The 16,871-nt window shown below is 52.5% G+C and overlaps 8 protein-coding genes across 8 annotated transcripts; 4 read left to right on the top strand and 4 right to left on the bottom strand.

Annotated features, from left to right (window-relative positions):
• Nucleotides 1–125: 125 nt before the first annotated feature.
• On the bottom strand, nucleotides 126–814 carry MYCFIDRAFT_65308 (uncharacterized protein; the record flags this gene model as incomplete). The annotated part of the gene is made up of 2 exons (XM_007932442.1): nucleotides 126–362; nucleotides 434–814. The coding sequence occupies 2 exons, from the start codon at nucleotides 812–814 to the stop codon at nucleotides 126–128; spliced, it is 618 nt and encodes a 205-aa protein (XP_007930633.1).
• Nucleotides 815–1,460: 646 nt separating this feature from the next.
• On the bottom strand, nucleotides 1,461–2,762 carry MYCFIDRAFT_199996 (uncharacterized protein; the record flags this gene model as incomplete). Its single annotated transcript, XM_007932962.1, has 1 exon — nucleotides 1,461–2,762. The coding sequence occupies one exon, from the start codon at nucleotides 2,760–2,762 to the stop codon at nucleotides 1,461–1,463; it is 1,302 nt and encodes a 433-aa protein (XP_007931153.1).
• A 291-nt stretch (nucleotides 2,763–3,053) lies between these two features.
• MYCFIDRAFT_43661 (uncharacterized protein) lies at nucleotides 3,054–4,220 on the top strand (the record flags this gene model as incomplete). Its single annotated transcript, XM_007932361.1, has 1 exon — nucleotides 3,054–4,220. The coding sequence occupies one exon, from the start codon at nucleotides 3,054–3,056 to the stop codon at nucleotides 4,218–4,220; it is 1,167 nt and encodes a 388-aa protein (XP_007930552.1).
• Nucleotides 4,221–5,104: 884 nt separating this feature from the next.
• Nucleotides 5,105–5,278, top strand: MYCFIDRAFT_43711 (uncharacterized protein; the record flags this gene model as incomplete). The annotated part of the gene is made up of 1 exon (XM_007932368.1): nucleotides 5,105–5,278. The coding sequence occupies one exon, from the start codon at nucleotides 5,105–5,107 to the stop codon at nucleotides 5,276–5,278; it is 174 nt and encodes a 57-aa protein (XP_007930559.1).
• Nucleotides 5,279–6,136: 858 nt separating this feature from the next.
• Nucleotides 6,137–9,940, bottom strand: MYCFIDRAFT_178988 (uncharacterized protein; the record flags this gene model as incomplete). Its single annotated transcript, XM_007932961.1, has 1 exon — nucleotides 6,137–9,940. The coding sequence occupies one exon, from the start codon at nucleotides 9,938–9,940 to the stop codon at nucleotides 6,137–6,139; it is 3,804 nt and encodes a 1,267-aa protein (XP_007931152.1).
• Nucleotides 9,941–10,330: 390 nt separating this feature from the next.
• Nucleotides 10,331–11,109, top strand: MYCFIDRAFT_212489 (uncharacterized protein). Its single transcript, XM_007932960.1, has 2 exons — nucleotides 10,331–10,490; nucleotides 10,582–11,109. Exons 1-2 carry the CDS (start codon nucleotides 10,379–10,381, stop codon nucleotides 10,881–10,883), a joined length of 414 nt encoding a protein of 137 aa, XP_007931151.1. The 5' UTR covers nucleotides 10,331–10,378; the 3' UTR covers nucleotides 10,884–11,109.
• MYCFIDRAFT_178986 (uncharacterized protein) lies at nucleotides 10,915–14,056 on the bottom strand (the record flags this gene model as incomplete). The annotated part of the gene is made up of 16 exons (XM_007932959.1): nucleotides 10,915–11,077; nucleotides 11,119–11,130; nucleotides 11,172–11,190; nucleotides 11,222–11,417; nucleotides 11,443–11,629; nucleotides 11,674–11,687; nucleotides 11,744–12,715; nucleotides 12,741–12,851; nucleotides 12,884–12,907; nucleotides 12,943–13,002; nucleotides 13,040–13,111; nucleotides 13,138–13,270; nucleotides 13,301–13,356; nucleotides 13,393–13,439; nucleotides 13,475–13,565; nucleotides 13,598–14,056. The coding sequence occupies 16 exons, from the start codon at nucleotides 14,054–14,056 to the stop codon at nucleotides 10,915–10,917; spliced, it is 2,616 nt and encodes an 871-aa protein (XP_007931150.1).
• A 340-nt stretch (nucleotides 14,057–14,396) lies between these two features.
• Nucleotides 14,397–16,333, top strand: MYCFIDRAFT_157593 (uncharacterized protein). Its single transcript, XM_007932958.1, has one exon. It carries the CDS (start codon nucleotides 14,541–14,543, stop codon nucleotides 15,987–15,989), a length of 1,449 nt encoding a protein of 482 aa, XP_007931149.1. The 5' UTR covers nucleotides 14,397–14,540; the 3' UTR covers nucleotides 15,990–16,333.
• The last annotated feature ends 538 nt before the right edge of the window (nucleotides 16,334–16,871 follow it).

The raw sequence follows: 16,871 nt of genomic DNA, 5'->3' as shown, positions 1-16,871 counted from the left end.
ACACCCCACCCCAACCCAGACAACCTTTCCAATAAATCTTCGACACTGACGGACGAGAACATCCTCATCTCCAAAAATCCCCATGCCTCCCCCCCCCGGCCCATCTCCTCTGCCTATCCACCCCTTCACTCAAACCTCACCCTCTCCAAATGCCTAAAAAAATCCCTCCCCTGCTGCCTCGCCATCGACAACTCCAACTCCGTCGGCCGTCTCACACCCGCATGCCCCGCAAAAGTGCCCGCGCCCCAACTCGACCCGCCTCTCACCTCATCAAGATTCGTCTGTTGAGGAAACGTAGTTTTACTACCCAAAGGCTTATAAATCATGCCGTGGTGGGCGAAAGTAGACATCATAGCCAGAGCCTGGGAAAAATAAAACACGTTAATCAGAAGAAGCAAAAAAAAAGGGGATATGTTGGTAGGATGAACCGTACCGTACTCTCCTGTCCACCCCCGGCCCCACCCGTAGAAACAAACACTCCAACATACTTCTCAAAATACTTCCCATTCTGCCATTGCGAGCCAGTCGCATCCCACCACGTTTTCCACTGCGCGGGCATATTTCCGTAACGCGTCGGGATCCCGAAGAGGATTCCGTCGTAGGTTTCGAGAGTGGTAGGGGAAGGTAATTCTTTTACGGCAGGGTGTGGTGGTGCAGGAGACATTTTTTCCAAGATTTCTTGGGGGAGGGTTTCGGGGATGCGGTAGAGGTCTGCTGTGCCGCCGGCTTCTTCGATGCCTTGGGCTTCGGCCAAGGCGAGGTCTTGGATGTTGCCCCAGATTGAGTAGAAGACGATTGCGATTTTGGGAGCCATGGTTGTGAGTTGTAGTTGTGTCTAGCAAGGAAAGATTAGATATGAGGGCTTGGGAAATCTACGGGCGAGGATTAGGCAAGAGTTTTGTACTCTGTAGATCAAGGACATGGCTTTTTGTCATCTCGGGGATTCTTTTTTTCGTACGATTGCTGTCGACACATGGTGACGCTCACGCGATATCTGAGAGCTTGCTTGTCTGTGCTGACAACCTTCGCTATTTCGAGCTTCCGAAAAGCCGGCGTCACGTGTAGAGTACCTGGCCACTCTTTTACTAGCTAGTTCCTTCTCTTATAGCACACTCTCGGTCACCGCCTATACCTGATAGAATATGAAGGATCCCAAGCTATAGCAAAAGTGGCCAACGGAGTCCAGATTTCGCCGAGATCGCCGAAAAATCTTATGCAGAACGAAGGATTCGACGTTGCTCTCAACTCGGTCTTTATGGCTGCAACAGAATCGCCGAGCGTTTTTCCAGCATTGACCTGAAATGAGTACGCCTCGTAAACTCACGCATGGCAAGATGTTGTCCCGGATTACCAATCCATGCTTTCTGGCTGCTCAACGAAGTGGGTCGAAACGAAATAGCATCTTCCATTGTCACTTCGGATATTGATTTCGCTCCTGCTTAAGTCTGCATGATGCTTGATTATGCATCTTCATCTTCACTTGCAACTGCAGTCTGCTGCTGCTCGTCCGGACCATCGTGATTTTCGTCAGCTCCAGCGGCAGGTGTGTCATCGCTGTCATCAGCGTTCACAACCGGGATAGGTGGAGGTGGTGGCAGGTCGATGTTCCAGAATGGATCTCCGAACCCATGGCAGTGATAGCATGAGTCGCTTTCGCACTTCCACTTCTCGAAGAGAAACACCGATGACAGAATCTCGATCTCGGCCAAGGTGAATCCGCGAAAGTCACGCCGCTGTGCGATCAAGGTGACCGTTGCCGTAAGAAGATATTGCATTTCCTTCATGAGCAGGTTCTCCTTTAGATTGGACAAACTCTGCTTCTTCTTTTTCTTGTAGTGAGAATGTGCTAACCAGTCGACCCGGCATCGCGATTTGGCAGTCTTCGGTTCAGGGCCGCCAATGACGGTCACGCCCGCATCCCAGCGTTTGTGATGGCCGTAGACATGCCTATCCAGGTGTACGTTGAGCCTGATATTTCGGAGTTGTATCAGATGCTCGGCATAGCGGATCCATGACCACACCGCCCAGGGCATTTTGTCCAGCGGGAAGTCTGTGCACTTAGAGCATGGTTCGGACAAGAAGGGAAACGGATCATAGGCGAGAGGGTCCTGGGGTTGCTTTGGTTCGTTCTTCTGGAAGAAGGCCGGAGCAGTCCATGCACCAGATCTGAAGACGGTTTGCATTTCGCTGGCTTGCAAGTCGTTCACGGAATGGCGCAAAGATGACAATTTGAGCCTCGTGAAAGATTCCTCTGGACGTTCTTGAGAATTCATTTCCGGCAGTTTGCCGACACGATGCTCGAGTAGAGTGTTCTCCATGGCGCCAGGCTCTGGATACGGAGTGAAGGCATCATCTTCGTAGGTGAATGGAAAGTTCGGCAGCATGGTAAAAGTGAGCATTGGTACGGAGGGGTCAAAAAGGTCAAAAGCAAGCGGATCGTGCTTGCTGGGACACAGCTCGGCGGCTACATCGAAAGACCATGTTCTGGTGGCAAAAAAGATGGGGATGGCTTCATGGAACATTTGCCGACAGACCAGAGCAACAGCAGGCGGCTTGACTTTGACGAATTCGCAGACCTTCTCGCTTTCGGGCGTCAAGGCTAGCTCCCAGATGGCGCTGCGAAGCTCATGTGGTAGCCGGAGAAGAGGCGACTTTGCTGACTTTTGACGAGCATGTTCCAAATGCCTCGACCTGCATGTGGTCCTTCGGACTTGTCCTGCAGAGCGCGAGCGATAGAAGATGGTCTTTGTATTGGACCGCATGATGCGTCACGTGGCTGCTGTTGATGAGGAGTGAAGGAGTTCCGCGAGTAGAGAGGAGCAAACAGCAGGAGTATGTTCCTCAGGCACAACTTACGAAAGGTCTTGGCATCTCTCGCTCTCGGATTCTAAACCTATCTAGACCTCCACTTCCACTTCGAAGCAAACTCATCCACAGACACCAACATGATATGACGCGAATGGCACACGGCACGTCAGCGTCACCCATGCTGGACCCATCAAGCCCGTTCATGACTTGCCATTCCGAGGTTCGCGCCAGAACGCTGCGATGAAATGGCGGCACAGAATCTCGTCCAGAGCTCACAGAATCCGCCAGCACAGCCTGCGTATATCTTGAGAGGCCACTCGGCGCAAGTGCATGCTGTGAATTTTCTACGCGACAATACGCGGCTTCTGACTGGAGACGCAGATGGCTGGGTAGTGCTGTGGAGTACATCGACCAAACGAGCAACTGCCGTCTGGAAAGCACATTCGAATGCCATTCTCGGTCTGCGTGGTTGGGAACATGACAAAATCATCACGCATGGCCGTGACAATAAGCTCCGAGTATGGCAGCTGCGTGAAACGGACGAACCAAGTTTCTCCAAAATTCTGCCTATCGAGGACTCCAACTCCGACCGCAAGGATCCATGGTTGCTTCACACCTTGCAGGTGAATGCGCTGAATTTCTGCTCATTTGCCATGTGCCATGCCATGCCAGCCAGTGCGCATCTGCCTTCACACGGAATCTTCATTGGTACACCGGGCGTTGAAGATGGTCATATCAACGTCACATCTCTTCCAGACGAAGACCGACTCGCCACGATTCCGAACCCAAAGGATGAGAGCACAGGCATGGTTATGAGCATCGACCTAGCTTTCCACCCCGAGTCCAAGCAATTGTTGATTCTTGGTGGTTACGAATCTGGACATGCTTGCGTATGGAGTCAGCAAGATGGGAGAAGGCAGTGGCAGCTCACGTATATGCGAAAGGGGCATACTCAACCCGTCCTTTCTCTGGATATTGCCCTGGATCACAAGTGCTTCTTCACGTCTTCAGCCGATGCCATCATTGGTCGTCACCCTCTGAACGATGGAGACGAGAATCTTCCAGCCAAGACCGTCCAAACCAAGCACGCAGGACAACAAGGCCTTACAGTCCGCAATGACGGAAAGATTTTTGCCACGGCCGGATGGGATTCGCGCATCAGAGTCTACTCGGTACGAACTATGAAGGAGCTTGCGGTCTTGAAGTGGCACAAAGAGGGATGCTACGCGATATCTTTTGCAAAAGTCGCCAAGTCGGCTGCTGAATCCGCAACGCTTGGTATGCGTCAGAAGGACGACCAAGAAATCTCGGACATGACCATTGCACAGCAGCGTGAATACAATGCGAGGACGACGCACTGGCTAGCAGCCGGAAGCAAAGATGGGAAAGTATCACTGTGGGATATCTACTGAACATCATCGACGAATGGCCACCATGTCTCCCTCGACTCGTGCTACAGGGATGATATTGTCGACTTTAGCAAGTACTGTCGGAGATGCGGCTGAAAGTAAGGATGCGTAGATATCGAGTGTAATCTTGACGCTTGTGCTTTGGATGGGGAAGTACGTATGCCTGCCTCATACCACTCGAGCACGAGGACGAACAATTTCCATTCTGTCGAGCAACGTTCGAGGATATATGTCGAGTCAGCTCTGAACTCCACACTTCGCAGCATTCCCTCGCAGTGACTTTGTATCCCAGCATCCGAGCTCTTCAATCCTCTTCACGAAAGTCTTTGTCACCACTCGCCTCCATCTCCCGCCTTCTCCCCAAATCTTGCAACTCATACCACCAACTTCCCCATCATCCGCACACCAGTCATATATTCCCTCATCGCATTCGTCGCAGGTCTCGCAGTCCGTACAGCCGGCTTATACGCCACACTCCTATCCACTCATTAGAACTAGCCCAGCTCAAGCATCTCTGATGGTCAAGCCTTACATAGACCTCGCCTGAACCTTTGGCCCGACTCTGCGGATCAGAGCATCAATGCACTCTTTTCCAAGGAAGCAGTATTTGCACATGTTGATTGATCACAGCTATAGTGTGTGTTTGATAGGATGGGATGGGAGGTGCGCTTCGAAGATACTTAGAGTTTACGCACAGACAAGGTTCATCGGCTCATCGCCGCCGAGACCGAGCCAAGCTGTCCTGAACATTATTCAACTAGTAGACACAAAAAACCGATCACGAATCCCACGCTCTCTAATAATCACGAAACACACAACTGCCACCAACCCACACCAACCAATCCTCAGTACTAGCCGCATCTATCTCGCGCGAACCAAAAAAAAACATGATCTCCGACTCCTCCCTCTACTCCCTAGCCGTCTTCCTAGGCGCAGCAAGCATGTTGATGATCGTGCTCTACCACTTCCTGGAAATCAACAGCGACGAACATTCGGAGAATCAGAAAGTGATGATTGGGGCGGGTGGGGTGAAGGATAGTGTGAATGTTGCTGCGAGATGAGGGAAGGAAGGAAGATAAGAGAGAGAGGAATGGGATATTGGAATTGATGGGAGAGGGAAAGGGTGTGGGTGAGGGAGGGTTTGAGGAGGAGCATAGAGGGGGACTCAGAGGAAGAGGATAGAGGCGTCACGGCGCGATGAGATGGGGTTTGTTTTATGAGCAAAGTGGTTGGTGGAATGGGAAGAAAGAAGGCAAGGTGAGGAAGAGGATTGCCATAAGCATCAATCATCATTAGAAGCTCGAGTTGGAGCTGATCCGATATCAAAGGCAGCTATGTCGCAGCTCATCCCAATCATACTGACCGCCTTGTGGGCCAAAAGCACGCTGATGCCTTCCATCTCACATCTCCGGCTCAGTATCATCAATAATGTCCTCAAAATCCTCATCATCCAAGAATCCCTTTCTCCGCTTCTCATTCACGAGGCGGCTACTTTCCAGTCCCATCGAGAACCCTTCGTGCCGTTTTTGATCCTCGAGTTTTTTCAGCTCTGCAGCAGCTTCCTGTTCGGCCTTCGAAGACCCAATCGCGCTGCCCAAAGCAAAGCCATATTTCGGAGGCCGACCACGTGCACGCGGCATGCCAGTCGGCGACATGTCGCCTTCCTGCTTGGGCTGCACAGCTGCGTCCTGCTGCTGACGTTCTGCCAAAGGCACAATCACAGGCGTAACACTTCTTCCATATGCATCTGAAAGGTATGCTTCAGAATCTGTGTGCTGCTCTGCGACACCAGAGGCTGATTAGCATCAAGAACGTACGTCAATTTTTCTCGGTTTGATTGATTGCATGCATGCATAATTACTATACAATAAGAAATGCTCGAAGCAAGACAACAACGCAATTCAAAAGACAATTCGGGCTCATTCTTGCTCACCTGATACACTGCCTCCTCTCGGCCCGTCACCAAGTGTTTGGGCGATCTCTTCGAAATGTGCCTTGTTGACGTGCCTGAGCCAGTGCTCGATTGTCTCGAAGCTTGTGACGCCCTCATCACCTTGGCGTGATTTGCCGTTAGCGTCGACGTGAAGGCCTGCACTTCTGCAGTTCTTCCAAAGACATTCAAAGTCTCCTTCGTCGTTTGGTACACCGTGAAATTTGAGGGCGTGCTTCTTCAGCTTCTCGAGATTGTCGAGCTCGGCAGTGCAATCTCGCCACCTGCAGTGGTAGACTTGATAATGTGGCTCCACAAGATCATCCTTGGTAGCAGACTGTCTCAGACGCGAGCCAGACGGACCACGCTTGACTTCGTAAGCACCAGATTTCTTCGGTGTAAGGCCTTGAGCTTCGCGAGAATGGATGCTCTTGCGCCAGCCGACTGGTCGACCTTTCTTCTTGATCGGATTGCCGTTTCCGTCAAGCTGCCGGAATTGAGCGTAGCCAACTGCGCCTGACATGCTTGAAGGTGAGTCGACCGGGCGATTAGAAGCGTTAGATACGCGTCGACCCGGAGTTCCGCGATGTTGTCGAGGTGGTGAATTGTTGTCGGTGTCTGACGCGTCGCGAAGTTCAGATTTGCGAGGTCCGCGGCCGGGCCCGGAGCTTAACTTAGCGTCTTGGCTCTTTCGCTTCAGCTGCGCTTGCACCGACAAGTAATTGCCAGGCGCATCGCTGTCTTCGCGAGCTGTATCGCCTTCATGGTCGCTGAGAGGAAGGAGCTCTTTAGTGACGGGATCACGCTTCCTTCTGCGTCGCTTCGGCAGAGGCGCGAGAGGCTTCGCGCTTGGCTCACGTGCTTTGAAGTGAGACATGTCTCCTTCGCTCTCGTCGTCGGCCTCGTCGCCTTCTTTGATATCGGCGCCCCTGCTCGATGGTCTCTTCGCTCTAGCCTTGGCTTCGGCAGATGGTTCGCCTGGGTCAATAATGTCCCATCTGATTGTTGCAAGGTCGCTCTTGTTTCCGGAGCCGTCAATGACACCACCGTGGTCGCCAAGCAGCTTTTGCATGCCATTGAGATGGTTATTGAGAGGCCGCATGTCAGGGTGACGTCCAGTCGCAAGTAGTACATCTCGAGCAATCGTCCTGCTATCGTACTTTGACTTACGTGCCACACGATCTCGCATGATTGGCTCGACCAACATCTTGCCTCGCATACGCTCATGCTGCTTTTGCTCTTCGGTAGGGCCTTTTGGTCTAGCCTGAGGCGGAGCAGGAGATTGTGGCTTAGTCTGTTGCCCCCAAGATGTGGTCGGTGTTTGCCAGCTCGGCCTGAAGGGAGCTGATGCATGTATGCCGCCCTGCCCGGGAAAGAGATTCTGACGAGGTTGCTGCATGTTCTGTTGCATGAATTGCTGAAATGGCATCGGCTTGTTTGTGAATTGGTTTGATGGCACAATGGGCGTGACACTGTTCGGTGGACCAGATGATGGAATGAACACCTTTCTCGGCGGCGCTTCATCATCGTCAGAATCTTGTGCAGTGAGGTCGACCAAGTCGGCAAAGCCACGTTTTCGAGCGGCTTCTTCCTTGTCCTTGGGCGGCGGTAGTGGCTCTTGAGGCTTCTCTTCCGGCTTGATCTCAGGTTGTGCCGAGCCTGTTGCGTCGTCGTCATCCATGACTGGGACTGTATCAAAGAAAGAAGTATCTTGAGCCATCGCGGGCTGCACGGGTCCGCTCATTGTCGTTTGAAGTGATGCTGAGACCTTTGATGGGTAAGTTGGAGTCGCATGCATAGCATTGACCTCCCTGGCGGCATCAGCGAGCGATGTGAATGAAGGCGTCGAGTACGACACTGTGCCTGAACTTCTGCCGCTTTTCGGAACAGAGTACGTCGTTGGGCCGTCCTTCTTCGGTCTTCCTCGCTTCTTGCCAGGTGTGTCTGCTGGCGAAGACGCCGCTGCGCCGTCAACTTGTGCTGCGACATTATTGTTCGCAGGGGTGCCACTCTTGCCCGGCTGATTGCGCAAACCATCTGGAACAGCTTTGAGAAGTTCCTTAGCCAGCAAAGATCGCTCGAATCTGACACCAGTTTTCTCCACTGCTTCGCATAGTTGAACGTACGACGGATTAGTGTCGAGAATTTTGAGGACATTCTCCTTGCTGATGGTGAGACCATTGGTCTTGTTGTATGCCAGATTGCCGAGCCACGTTGAAGCAGCTTCAGCCAGACTGCCTTTCTTGTGCGGTGGCCAAAGGGAGTTGCCTTGTTGCACAGTGGGCGAGGCTTGCGCCGGCGCTTTTGAAGACGAGGCTGTTGGTTGCTGCGCTTGCTGCGCTTGTTGCGCTTGTTGCGCTTGTTGCGCTTGTTGCGCGACTGCTTGGCCAACGGTGGGAGTAGACGCTGATGCTGATGCTGCAGCGGTGTCCTGATTCCTCTGCATGGGAGGAGCTGTAACAGCCGGCTGTGCAGGTGGCTGCGCATTCTCTTGCGCCGTGGCATGCTGCTTGCGCTCTTCCTCCCAAAGCTTCGCAAGCATAGCAGGGTTCTTCTGGTTGAACTCGCGCATCTTCTTGAACATTGCACGCATCTCGGCCTCTTCATTGTTCGCAGGGGGACCATCTCCACCCATCATGGCTGCCATCAAGCCTCCAGCAGAGGAAGATGCAGCCATTTGCTGCAGCGCAGTCGCGGCAGTTTTGCTTTGTTTCTTCTCCTCCCGCGCCTTCTTCCTTGCCTCATTCTTCTTGGCTTGTGCGGCCTTCTTCTTCTCTTCTGCCTCCTTTGCTTTTCGTTCGCCTTCCTCACGATCTCGTTGCTCGGTTGCGACGCGCTCTTCTTCCGCTTTGCGCGCCTCTTCTTCGGCCCTTCTCGCGTCCTCTTCGGCCTTTTTCACAGCTGCCTCGGCTTCCATCTTCCTGCGTCTCTCTGCCTCAATGCGAGCTTTCTTCTCCTGCTCAGCGCGCCAATCGTATACCTGAGATGGATCTACAGTTGTAGGTGATGGTTCAACTGATGCGCTCGGTTGCCGCTGCGTCTGGCTCAAATGTGAGGCGGATTGGGAAGTGATCTGGGGCGAAGGTGCGTGATTTGAAGTTCGAGAGGACTGCTTGTGATGGCCTTGTTGCTGGGCTTGCACTGCATGCAGCGGGCTGTTGTAACGTTGTGGCTGACTTTGCTGCTGAGTCTGTTGCGGCTGGTGAGCGTTCTTGTAGCCAGCACTGGAAGGCGCGTTTCGGTAAGTCTTGGCACTCGCACTTGAGCTTGTTGACGGGTAGGTCTGAGTATTGGCGAAGGTGTTGGAGCTACTTTGTGACTGATCAGGCAAACCCAGCCTACCGAAAGTTGAGCTTCCTGCGGCCTGGGTGGCGTAGAGAGGTGAATTATTGGCCTGACTTCGGTTCGTTAAGGAGTTGTAGGCATTTGAGGAGTAGGTCTGACCACCATAAATGCTGTTGTCGTATTGGGAAGTAATGTTGCTGTTGCTTGATGGGTTGCCAGCAGATGAAGGCTGCGCATATTCTTGGTTGCTCAGCGAAGTGAGCGTGGAAGCTGCGTTGCTCGTAGTGGCAGCTGCCTGCTGCTGCGCGTTCGGGGCATACTGCTGGCCGCCATACGTAGTGCCATAACTCTGGTTGTAACCTGCCTGATAAGTGGAATTTGTGCTTCCATACTGCGCGTTGTTCGAGCTCTGGTTCGTTGTGTTCGCGTAGGTATAGCCCTGCGGCTGAGCCTGATTTGACTGACTTCCCACGGGATCATAGTAGTTGTTGTAATTGTAAGGCGCCATTGCGACGGCCTTTGTTGGGGGTTTTCAGTGCGCGATGGGCGTGTCGTCTGAGTCGTCGCTCGTCGCTCGTCGCTCGCTTGGTGGCTGGGGACGTGGAAGTGTCGGGGTCGATGCTTGTAGCTAGGTATCTCACACGCTCCGCACTGCACTGCACCTTCCCGTATCGTATCGATGTCCTCTACTCTCCGATAGCTCCTTCACGTGTCAAGATCGCTACAACGCGCGTCCAAATGACCTGTGCCACCCATGCGCCGGCCGCTCTGAACGTGAAGCCCGCGAAAGCGCCATCTGAAGCGGCAAGCTCCCGACTAGCGCCGCCTTGGCAACGCCAAGCCCACGAACGCCGACACCGTTTCCTCGAATTCGACTTCGCAAAAAGTTCCATCCTGCGTCGACGACCAGACTAACACCACAGGGGCAGCACAACATCTCGTCAAAATGACCAAGATCAACACCAACCTGTCCTCCAGCCGGAGAAAGAGCCGCAAGGCTCACTTCTCCGCGCCATCCAGCGTGCGACGTGTGATCATGTCCGCACCGCTCTCAAAAGGTGAGAAAGCACCTGTCTGAGACAGCATATCTCCAGTCTACATCCCGCGCAAGCGAGGAAGGAGCATTGCTGACCAGACATGCAAATATAGAACTCCGCGAGAAGCACAACGTCCGCGCCATCCCAATCCGCAAGGACGACGAGGTCATCATCAAGCGCGGCAGCCACAAGGGCCGTGAGGGCAAGGTCACTTCCGTCTACCGCCTCAAATATGTCATCCACATTGAGCGCGTCGCCCGCGAGAAGTCCAACGGACAGTCTGTTCCACTCGGTATCGCTCCATCCAAGGTCGAGATCACCAAGCTCAAGCTCGACAAGGACCGGGAGAAGATCATTGAGCGCATCGCCAACGGTCGTGAGGCCAACGAGAAGAAGCGCAAGGCTACTGCTTAAATGTGTCGACATGCAAAGCTACGAGCATGCGTCATGTATGGAAAGGATTGAAGGAGCTTCGGGCTTCGATGATACCAGATGGTAAAAAGCATTGAGCGACATCGCCAGCTTTTCTGGGCGTTTTGTATGAGGAATGGAAGCAGCAAAGACTGCATTGCGGCATCATCCAGCGTCGCATGTCTCGAACGAGAACGCTTCGAATTCACAAACATCGTACCCGTTCTCATCATCTCACATATTCGTCGTTCTAGTTTGTCGTCGTGGTCCCCGCTAGTATATCTACTCGACAGCCCATCTCCTTTGGCAGCTCGCAGTTAAACAACTAGCGCAGAATGAACACCATGGCAAAGCCGTGACCGACCTGCAGAGCACTTCTCGAATTTCACGTGTGAGTAAGCGCTTTGATGGTGGGAGACATGCCTCAATTGACGATGAACATGTGCAGGTAAAGAGAGCTACTTTGATCCTCTTCTTATCGTCGAAATGACTATGATCCTTGATATCCGAGTCACCCGGACTCTTCAAGCGTCTGAACTCAAAGTGGGTTTGTGTTAGATACATGCATGGCGAGAAAGACCGCTGTTGAAAAGCGCAAGCGTGACCATCCACCTCTTCCGAGCCAGTCCCAAAAGTGCGGCGCCTCCAGTCCTTCTCTCATTCGAACGAACCCCTTTGCTCGTCTAGTTGATTCGTTCTCGTATTCGCCCTTCGCATGAGTTCCGCTATGTGGCCCATCGTCGCCGTGCCTATTTGGCTAAAGCTCCCCGTAGACCGCGCTCCTGTTCTGCACAGGCCAGTCATGATCTATCGCTCGAGCGGCCCGAGGACTTACTCAATCGTACAGCCTAGAGGTGCAACACAACCGTCTCCTTCGGGTTCGCTGTCCAGATCTCTTGGGCAATTGTGTGGTACCTGTGGCCTAGCATAGAGTACCTGTGGCCTAGCAAGTCGATGGCCTTCGAAGATGGAAGTAAAAGATTGGTCTTGATGACTCCAGCAGCGATGCCTCTCCTGCCAGCTTGACATTCCTCGAGCGTGCGCTCACCGCTCGCGGCCATCTTCTTCCAAATTTGGTCCATCCACTTGGAGCCGATGTCGAGGTTGTACTCAGGCGTCATGAATCTCGACATATTATGAATTTCGACATTACTCAGCAACTCGCGGCGACGACGACAGATGTTCGACGACCAAGTCACGAACCTCTTGCTCGTTGCGTGTGGAAAGCGGAAAGTTGAGTTGCACCAATACAACTTGATCGCCTCTGCGTAGACTTGCTTGCAAGATAGCATGAGCGGCGGCGCAGCTGGCAATCCCTCCTTGTGGATGTCATTTGGGCGAACACCGATGTTTACCGTGACCGTATCATCGAGCGCAAGCCCATAAATGCGGTGACGGAGTTCCGGCGGCAGCTTCTGCATCAATGGCGAGTCCTCCTGCAGGGAGGCGTTGCCGAGGTCGACTCTTGTAAAGTCAGCGAGGTTCCACATGACGGCGACGGCGGCGCTCTTCGCGCGGAGCGGACGGTGGGTTGGGTTGTGTTTGATGCTCGCCAAATCGATTGTCGAGGTTGATGTTTTTTTCCAGGATTCGAAGAAAGGTTGAAACGCATCACTTCTACAAGCGCGACCCTCGAAGTGAAGTTTGACCGGAACCTTCTCTGAGCCAACTTCACTCGATGCAGCTTGTGATTGCGACACGGCCGCAGCTACGGATCTTGCAAGCCATGGTGCTTTACAGCTAAACGCGGGTACCAGTGCGAATAAGAAACACTCGTTTAGCATGATGGCAAGATCTGGTGTTTCACTTCGTCTTGAAGCCAAATGCGCATCCAACTTCGGACGACAAGAATACTTGCACCATCACCCTTCCTTGAAAGAGATAATTTTCATCTGCGCCAAGGGTCCAGAACCCAATTAACAGCTGCGATCGTCCATCTGCGACTTTCCCGCCTTCCCTATTCCAATATGGCTCAGGTCCGTATTATGCAAATCTCTAGCGACTGGCGAAGCAGTCCAGAGATAGACCTTCGCTCTAGCAGACGAAGACCCCATCCCATCACCCAAGCCTTCAAATACGGCCTCCTCATCTCCTCCGGCTCAGCAGCGGTCCAAACCGACACCTCGACATCAACAGAATATTCATTCTTCGGCCAACACTTCCGCAGCAACATCAAATTCACCTCTATCACATCTCAAGTCAACCCTCTCCTCTTCCCAACTCCTCCAATACTTCTCTCTCCAAGTCCGCGCTATACCCAAGCCCCTGTGGAGACTTGATTATAATTCTGAAATGATCTCTGAAGATAGATCTTGTGCGAAGCCTCCGAACCAGAGATTGAAAGATTCGAGTTTTTTTTTCGATTCTGAGAATTGGAAGATACTGAATATCTAGTTGCAGAACACCTTCCAAAACTACACCGCCCAATGACGTCCGAAGATGGCTCCCACTGTCCGTCATCGAGGGCGCAGGTCATCTAAAGGCACGCTGGGGTGCTTAAGCTCTCGCTCACGGCGATCGTGGAACACTTCTGGAAGACATCGGTAAAGGCTCTCTGCTCTCGGGTCACCATGTCCTTCTGTCGCCTGAGCCACTTTCCATACGGCCTTGAGCGGTCTCGTCGGGATACGCAGTCCAGAAGATGTTCACAGGTTCTCCGTACATGGGTGTGTTCCGTACCGGGTCCTGTCTACGAATACAAGCCGGACTTTGATCACACCTGGAGCCACATCCCTTCTTCCAGCTTGACATTGTTCGAGCAGCTTCTTAGCATCATCCAGCTGGTCTAACAAGCCGAAGATTGTCCTGGAGCCCGCAGCGCTCGTTTGAACAGCCGGCAGAACGAATTTGTCTGTACCGACTCTGACATTCTTGAGTAGCTTGCGTCGGCGCCGTCCGATCCGGGTGAACCAGCATTCCGGCTTGGGTATGGAGACGCAGAAGCTGGAGTTGCTCCAGTGCAGCTTGATCGCCTCGTAGTAGGCTTGTTTGCAGCTCAACAAAATGCCTGGCGGAGTAGGCCTGGCGAACCTGTTGCTGCGGATGAAGACCGGGGCCGACTCCAAGACGAGATCCCAGATCTGGTTGCGGATCTCAGCTGGAAGTTTGCCCATCAGATCGGAAGCGATCTGCGGATTGGAATTGTCGAGATTGACTTTGGTGAAATCGCGCACCATCTTAACGATGGCTCCGAAGATGCTTATGCTGGTCGAAAGGCTGTTGGGTGTGTATGCAAGTGGAAGCAGCTAACTTAGCGGGTATCTTTACTCGCCACAACTGGGGGCATGTAGCATTAGTTTATTACTAGGTCACTCGATCCAGGGACTTCGTTCGCTTTGTGCTTGGTTCCCTTCCAGCTTGAGCTTGAGGTGGTGTCTAGAGTCTCAAGTTGATATCGTTCTGGCCGAGAAAGGTGACAAAATAGAATAAGGTTTTGCTCTTAGTCAGCACCCGCTTGCAGACGACCACTTCGCATCAGAGTCGCGTGCCATCCCTTTGACTACCTTACAATAACTGTAACACTTTTTCGCGAGCGTGGAGTCTGGCGCATTTGGATGATTTTATTCTACGGTCGCTTCAGCATCACTCACAAGACTGTCTACAACACCATCCTCTCCTCGCGACTCTTTGGGCACGACAATCTCCAAAAACTCACTAATCATGGCCCTTCCTGGACTTTCGCTACCTGGTCTCGGCCCCAGCGCAAGTCCTGCAACGCCTCTCACTGCCGGTGTGCCAACCTCACAAGCGGCAGCTCCACGTGTAGAGACTCTATCACCGCAGTCAGAATGGAGATTCGAGTGCTCCTTCTCACAGCGGTACAGCATCAAACTCGAGAGCGGGCATGCCGAGATGTTTGGCGTTGAGCTTGCTCTCAAGCAGACATATACTTTCACAGGCTGCAAAGGGGCCATCTTCACGTGGCAAGGCTGCCAACTGGAAATATCTGGCAACGCTGAGAGCGAGTATGCTGGACAGGAGACAGACTACGCGGTCGAGTGGCTCAATGTGCATGGTTTGCTGGAAGGCATGAGGGTTCCAGGCCGATCAGACGGACCGAGAGTACTTGTAGTGGGTCCGGACTTCGTGGGAAAAAGCAGCATTGTCCAGAGCTTGGCAGCATGGGCAGTGCGAAGCGCAAAAGGTCCAACTGTCGTGAACCTAGACCCACGTGAAGGTCTACTTGCGCCGCCGAGTAGCTTGACTGCAGTCACACTTGACGCGGCCATGGATGTCGAGAATGGCTATGGTATCGGTCCTATGTCAGGCCCGACGGTATCGCCAATGCGCACACCTTTGATCTACCACTTCCCATATGCATCCCCAACTGAGAAACCCGAAATCTACAAGTCTGTCATCACGCGGATGGCACTTAGCGTTACAAATCGACTCGAAGAGAACGCGACCACCAAAAGCAGTGGCATCATCATTGATACGCCAGGTGCGCTCAATGACCCGAAGTCCAACTACGAGCTCATTGCGCACATCATATCAGAATTCAGCATAAATGTTGTCCTAATCATGGGCTCTGAACGACTAGCCAGCGACATGGCCCGACGTTTCGGAGGTAATAAGTTACCAGATGAGGCCGTCCAAGTCCTCCGCATCACAAAACCTGGAGGTGCCGTGGAGAGAGACAACGCATTTATGAAGCAGTTACGAGCACAGCAGATACGCCAATACTTCTTTGGATCCTCCAAGGAGTCGCTCAATCCGCGTTCACACTATGTTCCTTTTACAGAAGTTGACATCTTCCGGGCCAAGTCTGCGCATATTGCTGCTGCTGAGGACGACTCATTTGGGCCAGGTGCTGACGACGATGACTACGATGTCCCATATGCGAGCAAGCCGGCCAAGACAGTCGTATATGAAAAGACCAGCCCCATAGCCGCAATGGCAGGAAGCGTGGTTGCCATCAAGTTCTGCCCAGGAGGCAGCGATCAGCAGACGATCAGGGACAGTGCGGTCATGGGCTTCCTATATGTGGCGGAGGTCGACGAGACGAAAAAGCGGTATCGATTCTTGGCACCACATCCACAGCGATGGGGCGACCGCGCTTTGGTATGGGGCCACGGCTTTCCTGAGGCTGTTGGGGACATTGTGACGTGAGTGGAAGGCGGACAGTTGGTACAGGACAAGGAGACCATGCCTAAGGTGTCAATATCGCGATACCTCAACCAGGATGATCCGAGCGAGTATCGCATTAATCAAAGATGCGATTGCATTAAAGGTCGACCTCGCTTAACTGGCGGACTGAAGAGGTAACTAGTTGTGATGCTGTTATCTCGGGACAGGCACTCTCGGAACCATCGTGGCCATCTAGGATGTCAAATCACTTGAAGAGTGTGTGTGTAGGCTATTACGTGCATGATGCCTGAGGCTGCAACTGTGCACACTTCATCTTTGGGCTTTCTGTAGATTAGCCCTCTTCTGAATACATCACAGTTTATATCAAGTAGTTATGAGCCCCCTGCGTTTCCAACGCGTACAACACGTTTACTACGTATTCTAATAGTTACTCCGACTGCTACGTAGACAGCGCTTGTTACTACTAAAAATTGCGCCGATACTATTATCGTCGCCGCCGCCGCCCTCGAGTGTTCTAGCAGGTGCTAGTCCGACTCGAGTCGGTCACTATTAGTGTTAGCTGTCCGCTACACCAATTCCTAATATTAGTATTAGCTATCCGCTATACTAGAACATAGGCGCGCCTATCGGCGGCCTCTTAAGATAAGTCTATAGTCTCTTTCTATATCGCCGTTACTATCTATAATAGCTCCCTCTATAACTACTAACGCTTATATAAGCAATATTCCTAAGTTGAAGAATAAGGAAAATTACCCGTTATAGTCTTATGCCGCTAAGGATGCCCTTAAAGGTATATAGGTATAGCGCTATGTCTAAGGGACCCGCCTAAAGCCTAATGTTAAGTTGTCTTCTAAAACTTAGTTAGAGTTTAAAGACCGACAAGATAAATGGGAAGCAAAAGAT

This window comes from Pseudocercospora fijiensis (genome assembly GCF_000340215.1).
Source record: "Pseudocercospora fijiensis CIRAD86 unplaced genomic scaffold MYCFIscaffold_9, whole genome shotgun sequence".
In the NCBI taxonomy this organism is placed as follows: domain Eukaryota; kingdom Fungi; phylum Ascomycota; class Dothideomycetes; order Mycosphaerellales; family Mycosphaerellaceae; genus Pseudocercospora; species Pseudocercospora fijiensis.
This window is presented reverse-complemented; position numbering and strand designations above follow the sequence as displayed.

Excerpts from the sequence above, each read along its gene's own strand:
- MYCFIDRAFT_157593 (XM_007932958.1), top strand. The coding sequence starts at position 14,541 with ATGGCCCTTCCTGGACTTTCGCTACCTGGTCTCGGCCCCAGCGCAAGT.
- MYCFIDRAFT_212489 (XM_007932960.1), top strand. The coding sequence starts at position 10,379 with ATGACCAAGATCAACACCAACCTGTCCTCCAGCCGGAGAAAGAGCCGC. Across the intron at positions 10,491-10,581 it reads GTCCGCACCGCTCTCAAAAG|AACTCCGCGAGAAGCACAAC; the intron begins GTGAGAAAGCAC and ends ATGCAAATATAG.